The following is a 9,960-nucleotide window of genomic DNA, read 5'->3' as shown; positions in this document are numbered from 1 at the left end:
GTTGTGCAGTGTAAAAGAAAAGCTACACAACACATTTTCTTTATCGGTAGGTGAGAAAACTCAGTAAAGGCGAGAAGGATAATTCCGTCATTTCGCCTCCAGGATTAAAAGACTGGTGAAAGGGCGCGCGCCTCTTTTCCAAAGGCTGTCGCGCCATAAAATAAGGGTATTCCTGTCAGTTCGCTACTCTTGTCGGTACGGTTTCCACGTAGTAAAAAAAATTTAAAAATAAAAATAAAAACAAAAACGGCACTTGAGGAGATCGTGGGCCGCTCGACGGTTTCCAAGGAATAGTATTTACCTACTGGTTTACGTTTTTTCTTAACGTTAAGATTCTTAAGAATTTCAAGGGAAATAGAGGGAAGCCAGCCAGCATTCCCTTGGAAAAGAGATCCCCAAGAGGCTTAGTGACTATGCTCACCCGGTGTCCACACGGGGTCCCGTGAGAATTATTTGTCACTCTCTCTCTCTCTCTCTCTCTCTCTCTCTCTCTCTCTCTCTCTCTGTGTGTGTGTGTGTCTGTTAAAACACTGTTTAGGCCTCCGGCTACATTTCTCTTCTCAGAGCAACCCCTAACTCCCAAATTTCCGCTTCTTCTCTCTCTCTCTCTCTCTCTCTCTCAGGAACCCTAACTCTAGAGTTAACTCTACCTCTTACCGGCTACTACTATTTTCCGCCGTTTGTCCGCTTCTTCCTTCTCTCCTTGGCTTCGGATCCGGCGGTGGAGCGGAAAGGAGGAAATAGGGAGGGAGTGATATCATGGATTCGAGTTCGTTCATCACCTCGCTCGCGACCTCCTTGTTGATCTTCGTGGTGCTGGTGCTCGTCTTCACGTTTCTCTCGCGGATGCCCGCGAACGAGGTCATCTACTACCCCAACAGGATACTCAAGGGCATCGGACCGTGGGAGGGCGGGAGGGACAGAAGCCGCGGCCCCTTCGCTTGGATCGGAGAGGCCTTCCGGACGCCGGAAGAGGAGCTCGTCGCCGTCTCCGGCGTAGATTCCGCCGTCTACATCGTCTTCCTCGGCTCAGGTACGCCGGAGTTCGGGTTTGTTACTTTATTTCCGGTCGGGATTTCTCAGAATGGCCGAAACGCCGCCCCTCCCGGAACTACCCCCCCAACGACGTGGTGGGGGGCTCGAGCGCTTCCGCCGCTGTAGTTCCCTGGGTGTTGGACGGCACTTTCGGTATTTTGAAACTCAACTACTTATGGGTTTTTTAACTTACTAAAATGCCCTCTTAAATTGGATCCGGATTTGGGTCAGGATATCAAAAAGAAATTCGAGTCCGCGTCGAAATCAAACTGAACCTGAATCTAAAGGTTGTCCGAATGCATTCGTATAAAATCGGATCCGGATTTTGGTATTAGTATTTTTATCCAAATCTAACTACTAATCCCTTTGGGCAATAGGCAGTCTCGGAATAGGTCGGATTCGGTAAACGCATACCTCCTTACTGAATCCTGTTCGGCAGTTTGCTTTTTTCGAGGGCATTTTCGGTAGTTTGGGTCCCTTTGAATTAAAATACAGAGCTTGTGGTTGTGGATAGACGTTAAGATGTGACGTTTCTTCTCTCTCTCTCTCTCTCTCTGACCGTTGGTATGGTAATGCCAGTTGGACCGTTTCTGAGGGTGTTTTTGGAATTCTGTAAATATACGAGTACTCTCCCACTCCTTTTTTTTGTTGCTCGGTGGTGTAGTGGATTTCTTTTTCCTTTTCTGAAATCACGGAAACGTTGCTTCAGTTTCAAATCATTGCCCGTCATGATTGCTTTGTTTCGTGGTGTAGGGTACAGTGTTGGCTTCTTTCTTTTCTTTTTAACGCTTCCAAAGCACTCTAGTGATCTTTTGGAAAACGGAAAGCACATCGGGCGGATATGGTATACATTTAGTCCCAAATCATCATTAATTTAATAATTATTAAAAGTAAATATACAATTTAGAATTAGAGTATGAAAAAATATTTATTTGTTTCAAATACCAACAACACTACTATGTGACTTAATTTAGCAATAAGATCTAGAATTCATATCTATTTGATTTGGGGTCGTGACCTTATAAAAAGCCTATTAAATTTAAAGTGGATCTCAAATATCTATACCTAAACGAAGATCTAAATAAAACCCAGTACAAATTTTGAGGTCCATTATGTTAAATGCAATCCACTTAAATCATTAAATCAGCACTTATTATGTGCTTAATACTGATGACCACTGATGCGAAGTTTTGTTGATTGTGTGGAATTTTCAGTGTTGGCAATACTGGTTTTCTCTGGCCTGGGTTTGCTGCCACTTCTTCTTCCACTGGATGTGACTGATGACTATATCGCAAAATCAGCTAGCAGCGACCCAAAGAGTGCAAACTTCACAAGCTTTGATAAGCTTTCTATGGCAAACATCACAGTATGCTCAACTCCTCCGTCTCATCATCCTCTCTTATCAATATAAAATACATGCAACTTAATGTGATTGCTATTCTTCTCCTCGCTATTGCTTTTGTTGGTGCCAATTTATAATAGTAATGGTGGTGTCTGCTGTTTTTTGTGTGAAACTTGTATGTTTAATTCTGCTGTATCACACATCTTCATAAGTGTATTTCTAGTCTAATGTTCAGTTGATGGAGTGTGCAAAATCCTTTGGTTGGTTGGCAAAGAATAGAGTGAATAGTTTGACCTGTTTTTGACTAGTATTAGGAGCAGTTGCTTGAGAGGATAAGAGGTCAAAGGTATAGAGAAATCAATCTTTGAAAGTTTATATCAATGAAACAATCAGGTGGGATGAAAGGGAACAAGGAAGCATTGAGAGGTAATAGGGGTCATGAATTTTGAATGAGCTGAGGAGGGAAGTAGCTATATAGACTTCGGAGGGAAGAGAACGCTGGCTGCAATCGTTCTTTGAGGTTGGGCATAGAAAACAGGGAAATTTGTAGGAGGACGAAAACAGTTAATGGAACTTATGATCCACTTGCAAGCTGATAGATGGGATCAGAGTCGAGGGTTTGAGTTTAAATTTGGTTAAACTACTATAGTTATAGTGGTGGTTGTTTGGAAGAATGACATTAAGAAGGTAGCTTGTGAAAATGAGAAAGGATGTATGACAATGTCTCCTTTTGTATTTTCACAAAAAAACAAGAATTGGTAACTACACCTCCTAAAGGTGGTAAGCTCAAAATCCACAAATTGATCGCTTCCACTTTTTAAAAATGTACATGCTCCTTCCGACCCGCATGCATCTCCCTGATAGAGCCTGAGTGTCTTTGTCTGGTTATAGAAAGCAAGGTTTAGAAACTCGCTGAGTCAACCCAGTGTCTCGGTTGACTCGGTCACTTACTTGGTCAAACCAGTGAATTATGACCCGGAAATGAACAAAACTGTTATGAATTTATATCTGTTTTTTTTCTTCTCTTTTCCTCATTGGGTGACCAACAGGATTCTGAGGGTACTTGTATAAAAAAATGTAAAAGGAAAGCATAGAATGCAAACAAGAAATTTGTGCAAGACAAAAATTACCCTTTCAACAACTCTCTCTCTCTCTCTCATCCATGGTCCTTTATGAATGGCATATAGCGATTGACTCCAATTGGGACAAATGAGTTTACCAAATCCAAAATTGACACCACAAATTTAATGTCTGTTTGGACCACAAGGATCCTAGTCAAGAAGCATATGGCTTTATGTTTGCTCTAATTTGGACATAAATGCACCGAGGTCTAAATGTATTGGTTCAGGTTCAACCCATGGATCATAAAATTTGTGTCACATGATGTTAGTTTCTACTCTTGGATGTTTCATTGAACTTATGATAACACAACCTAACAAAAAATATATACAGATATAGAAAAATCAGTTATTAACAATGTTAGGAAAGTTTTAAATTATTAATGGTTACTATCAAAAGTGTTTTGAAAAGTTTAGTCCCATATCTAAGAGAGAAAAGCTTTTCAAGAGGTTTAAATAGAGAGTTTGTAATCTATTCTTTACTTTGGTAAGCCTTGAGTATTTAGGTGGATTGCGGACGTTGCTGCGCATCGTGCAGCAACGGACGCGCCGTTCGCGCACACGCGCGCGCGTAAGGGCGCTTGAGGCGCAATGTGGCGTTTTGATGGCGCACTTTGCACTTTGCACTTTGCACGCTCGCAGCGGTGCGAGGTGCATATGAGGCGCAAATATCCATTTTGATTTTTCGGTTTTGAGACATCTGGCCGTTTGAAAGGTTTTATTAGCATTTATATTGAGTTTAAGGCGCTTTGTGACTGTTGGACGGTTTTGGAGGCCTTTGATTGACAGTCAAAGGTGGGTGACCGTTCAGGTACCTTTCATCCTATTTTCAAACTGTCAAATTTATGGCCTTTAATCTCATTTATCGCAAAACGTTTTGGCCTCTCTAAAAGGTTATAAATATCTTCTATCTTCGTCTTTTGGAGATCAGAATTTCTGACTCTCCAGTTTTCACCTTTCTTTCTTCTCGGTTTGGCTTGCAGAGTTCATGTGTGGGAGAGGTCATCTGTTCTTGCGAAGCAGTGACTCTCTTGAGGTTCAAGCCTAGTTGTATCCTGGGAACTCAGTCGTAACAAAACCCTTTTTCGCATCTTCGGAATTTCCGGAGTGGGGCGATTGAAGTTCTAAAGATAGCGATCTTAAGAACGTGCCTCTAGGCTTGAATTCTCTTTTCTGAAATCCTGTTTTCACTAGGTTGGTATAACAAACAATTCATTAACAAATATAGAAAATTCAGTTATCTTTTCTATACGTTTCTTATATAGAATTTGTAGACTATTCATTAACAAACTATTATCTTCTTCAAAACAAAGGAATTAAACGAAACAAAATACATCCAAACACTACCTTCAGTTATGTCACATCACTTATCTTTGCAAATTCGTATCAACATGCCATCCTGCTGACACCGATATTGAACACTCGGTGAATCTTCATGGACTAAGTCAAACACGTGTTGGATGTAGTTGGTATCATCATGAGGAATTCTTTACATGTTAAATATATTATGCAATTCCTACAACCTTTAAGAACTGGTCACTGCTGGAATTTACACTGTTCTTTCGTTATAGGAAGAGAAATCCGAACGGTATGTTATTTCTTCCAAGTAATATGGTGCAGTTCAATTGGTGGCTTTTCCTTTTCCTTTTCCTTTTCCTTTTCCCTCAGCTGGATTCATGGATGTTTATACATAACAGCGATTTATCTTGAAAATGTTCATTGACAGTGTGGATGTCATTTGACCCTAATATGATCTATTTCTTTCTTTGTAATCTTTTTTTCTATCATGTTTCTCGTTGTGAACTGGTATGCGTTCAATATGCAGCAAAAAAGCTCCAGGATATGGGCACATTTATTAGCAGTTTACTGGGTGTCCCTTGTTACGTTTTTCATACTATGGAAAGCTTACAAACATGTTTCTGAGCTGAGAGCGGCAGCATTAGCAGCTGCTGAAACTAAGCCTGAACGATTTGCAGTACTTGTTAGAGATATTCCTCCTCTCCCCCCAGGCCAAACACGTAAAGAGCAGGTCGATTCATATTTCAGGAGGCTCCATCCCCAATCATTTTTTAGATCCTTGGTGGTAACTGACAACAAAGAGGTACTGCTTTTACGTTCCTTCCTACATGAATTATATATATAATGTGAAACATGTAGATCACATCTGTAAGGTTGGTTTTATGAAAAAAACAAAAAAATAAATGAAAAAGTGAAATAAAGGGGCATTTGTAGGTAATGGCGACAGTAGCCAATAAAGCCTCATACATATGTGTGTGCGGGCGCATGAAAATTATATGGTGGTTCTGAACCATGATACCATGCTGTGGCACACACTCTTTACTAATAGATGGTTTATTTGCTATATTAGGAGGTTTTATCATGCCTAACACAGCCCTAGATGGATTTCTGAGATGGTGAAAAATCGATGGCTCACAATTCATGAATATATGGATGGTTTTAAAATGTCATAATAAATCATGAATATAAGGATGGCTCACAATTCATGAATACAATGGTATAGAGTATCATCTTGGAGTCAAGCTTGACACATGTAAATAAAATAGAACATGCTTAAACCATATCCCAAAAGTTAGTTTTTGCTTTTGGATGTTAGATATGTGTGAATCAAGTGTATACAAGAAAGAGAGAAGAAGGCAGTCAAGGAGAAGCAACTGCTTTAGTTAAGAAAACAAAATAATACAGCGTGCGTGTTCGGGGGGTGCACATATAACCTGCCCCGGCCATATTGGGGGGGTGGGGGCGCTCCCTTCTATCCATCCCACTACAGGACAAAAAACAGGTGACTCTACGTTACCAGTAAAAGTACAAGAATACCCTTAAAAGAATGTAATGTATATATAAATAGGTAGAGGAGGGTAGCACACTAAATGTAATAAGCATATTGGACACAAGTTTCAGCAAAAATCACCAATTTGTCATACTTTTTCATATTTTTGCTGGTTCAGACCCTACAGATGTGATACATGGTTTATTTAGTAAAGACTGCATGTTAGATCATGTGAATTTTATGCGTAATCAGATATTTTAGGAGCTTCAAAATCAATATGCCCACATTTCCATGATTCTAAGGTCACATTTTTTTAAGCATCAAAAGGAGATCCAAGGAGAAATCAATATCAATCAGACCATGTTATTGACCATTCTCTTTAGCGCCAGATTGAGTTAATAAACTTGAAACCATGATTTCTAGATCGTTCTGGTCGACCTGATTTTGCTGCTTTTGTGGGTGAATAATAATATTAATATGTTTCTAGTTCCGACTGAATTTGCTACTGTAATCTCAATTTAGGAATGCTTGTTCCTTTTACAGGCAAACAAAATATGGGAAGAGCTGGAAAGTTACAAAAAGAAACTTGCTCATGCAGAAGCCGTCTTTGCAGAAAACCCGAAAACTAGGCCGCAGCATAGGACTGGATTTCTAAGCCTCATCGGTGAGAAAGTTGACACGATCGAGTACTGCAACCAGAAAATCAAAGAATTGACTCCAAAGTTAGAGGCCGAACAGAAGACCACCATCAAGGACAAACAGCTTGCTTCTGCTCTTGTGTTCTTTAACAGCTGGCGAGCCGCTGTATCTGCCTCCCAGACCATCCATGCACAGATGGTTGACAAATGGACAGTGATGGCAGCTCCTCAGCCTCGTGAGTTGCTGTGGGAAAATTTATCCATCCCATATTTCATGAGGCAAGTCAGGCAGTATGTGATCTATGGCATAACATTCCTCGTCATTTTCTTCTACACGATACCAATAGGATTTGTCTCTGCATTCACCACTCTTTCGAATTTGAGGAAGTTCCTGCCTTTCTTGAAGCCAATTGTTGACCAGCCGGAGATTAAAACGGTGCTGGAGGCTTACCTGCCTCAAATTGCCTTGTTGGTTTTCCTGGCTATTTTGCCAACGATTTTGTTGATTCTGTCAAAGGCTGAAGGGATCCCTTCACAGAGCCATGCGACCAGAGCAGCGTCTGGGAAGTATTTCTATTTCACAGTGCTTAATGTCTTCATTGGGGTGACACTGGGTTCTGCCCTGTTTACTTCATTTAAGGATTTCACCAAACACACTGACAAAATTGTTCCGACACTTGGGAAATCTCTTCCTAAAAGTGCTGCCTTCTTTATAACATTTGTTGCTTTGAAGTAAGATTTCAATTTCTAAACCCACAGATTTTCCATTTCATTTTCAACTTCTTTGCTCCCAACATAACAAATTAATGGTGGCTTGTTCATTTTTATTTCAGGTTCTTTGTTGGCTATGGGCTTGAGCTATCTCGCTTGGTACCGCTTGTCCTTTACCATCTTAAGAGGAGGTACCTCTGCAAAACCGAAGCCGAGTTGAAGGAAGCTTGGGCCCCTGGGGATCTTAATTATGTCACTAGGGTTCCTAATGACATGCTGATAACAACAGTTGTGATGTGCTACTCAGTAATTGCACCAATGATAATCCCGTTCGGTGTTGTGTATTTTGCACTTGGATGGCTTTTGTTCAGGAATCAGGTAAGGCTTAAAATCTTCTCTCATCTTAATCAGAGTGATTATAAGAATACTTTTCACTGCGCCACAAATAAATACCAACAGGAACTTCTAAAAGTTGTGTTTGCCAAGATTGCCACTGTAAATTTTAATTTAGACTATGGTCAGAACTGGCCATGCTCACCAACATTCCTAGCCTTCTCCTAATAGCAGCTCAGAAAAAACCTGATTTTGATTATGTTGACTCAAAATGCAAGAATTAACTATTGCTGCTTTATTATAACAATATGCTATTATAGTACGGAACAACATATTATATCACTGATATATATTAAATAAAGTCGTCTCCCAAGTCCTAACATTGAGCAGACCAAAACATACTAAATTTTGGATATATTCTGTTTTAAAGGTTTTTGAGAAAAACAGAAAAGAAGCATGATATTTTGGAGAAGTTTCAAATTGAAAATATCATGATATGTTTGTGATGTTCTTAACTCAGTTTTAGTTTTACTGTAATTTATTTTAAAGAAACTCTGAGAATTTCTTAGGAAAAACCATTTATTTTTATTCTATTTAGGCAAAGCCTCATGAAGTGACTATGAAACAAACATGACAAATAACAACAAATTATTTTAATTCTTAGGATTACGGCGTCTTGATATTGTCTCAAGAGCACTTTGGATCAGAAGTCTGAATGATCAAGCTTCCAAAAGTGCTTGAAAAAAAACTCATCCGTTTACAATCAGCCGTTGCACTTGTTTAGCCCCTCTACTGGGCACGTTCGGCTGCTCTTTCAAAACATGATTCAGAATCACGTGATTCAGAATCACATGGGGTATCGTGATTTTGAATCTCAAGCAAATTAGAAAGTGACTCTCATTTGCAAAGGCAAATGATTCACTTTCTCACAGCTTACCTTTTTATGTTCGGCTGCTCTTTCAAAACATGATTCAGAATCACATGTGATTCAGAATCACATGGGGTCTCGTGATTTTGAATCTCAAGCAAATTAGAAAGTGACTCTCATTTGCAAAGGCAAATGATTCACTTTCTCACAGCTTACCTTTTTATGTTCGGCTGCTTATACAAATGAGATTCACTTTCTCATTCAAATGAGAAAGTGAATCTCATGTGATCCAACCGAACATAATTTGAATGACTTGTGTTTAGAATACGAATTGCTATATATTTCGACATGGCTACCAAAACTAAAGCGTGATCCAGAAAACAACTATAGTCCAAAACTACAATAAGCCTTATAGCAGGTTCAAGTTTGAAATATAATTATTGATACCACAAACTTCACAGAAAAGATTTAGTTACTTCTATTCACGGAGCACTATTGATTCATAAAATTTCAATGTATGAAGGCTTTGAAAGTGTATGTACCCTCCTATGAGAGCTATGGACGCATGTGGCCGCACATTCACACTCGAATTCTGGCCTCCCTTTTCCTTTTCCAAATAACCATGATTGGTTTCTTAGGAGTAAAGGTCTTCTACTACGCACCGTTTGCTATACCCCTTCCGATTCTAAGTGTAATCTTTGGCTACGTTTGCTATAAACGCTTCTATCTGTCATTTGCTTTCACTCCACTGGAAGTTGCCTGCCAGAATTTCAAGGAAGAACCAAATCTGGAAGCAGTTTTTAAGGCCTATGTCCCACCATGCTTGAGCGTGGATAAGTTTGAAGACGTGGAACAGTATGACGATGCTCGCTCACAGCCCTCAAGAGTAGGCTCAGGCATATGTTCATCCGTGTAGTTGTAGTACCATCGTGTAAACATGTGAAGAACATTATTAATGTTTTGCCTATTTTAAAGTTTCTATGCTCCTTTCGAGAAAAGCCCAAGTTGTATTTTGTTCTGTTTGTGGGTATTTTATTTTGGTTGTCACGTTTGTAACTACGTTGTCAGTTTGTCTTTCTTTGGGTGGGGCGGGAGTATGACCAAATTTGTTATAAAAAAGTTATCGC

At 39.7% G+C, this 9,960-nt stretch overlaps 1 protein-coding gene across 2 annotated transcripts; it reads left to right on the top strand.

Moving 5' to 3' along the window:
• The first annotated feature begins 592 nt into the window (after positions 1-592).
• On the top strand, positions 593-9,960 carry LOC149834350 (CSC1-like protein ERD4). 2 transcript variants are annotated; one of them, XM_090011352.1, is made up of 6 exons: positions 593-1,033; positions 2,250-2,401; positions 5,321-5,596; positions 6,827-7,653; positions 7,755-8,010; positions 9,357-9,960. In XM_090011352.1, the coding sequence occupies exons 1-6, from the start codon at positions 760-762 to the stop codon at positions 9,747-9,749; spliced, it is 2,178 nt and encodes a 725-aa protein (XP_089867478.1). In that variant the 5' UTR covers positions 593-759; the 3' UTR covers positions 9,750-9,960. The 2 variants fall into 2 exon arrangements, with proteins under 2 accessions (XP_089867478.1, XP_089867479.1); XM_090011353.1 differs by lacking the exon at positions 5,321-5,596 and having other exon boundaries at positions 686-1,033.

Source organism: Nuphar pumila, chromosome 6, assembly GCF_984573655.1.
Source record: "Nuphar pumila chromosome 6, dmNupPumi1.hap1.1, whole genome shotgun sequence".
Taxonomy (NCBI): Eukaryota; Viridiplantae; Streptophyta; class Magnoliopsida; order Nymphaeales; family Nymphaeaceae; genus Nuphar; species Nuphar pumila.
This window is presented reverse-complemented; position numbering and strand designations above follow the sequence as displayed.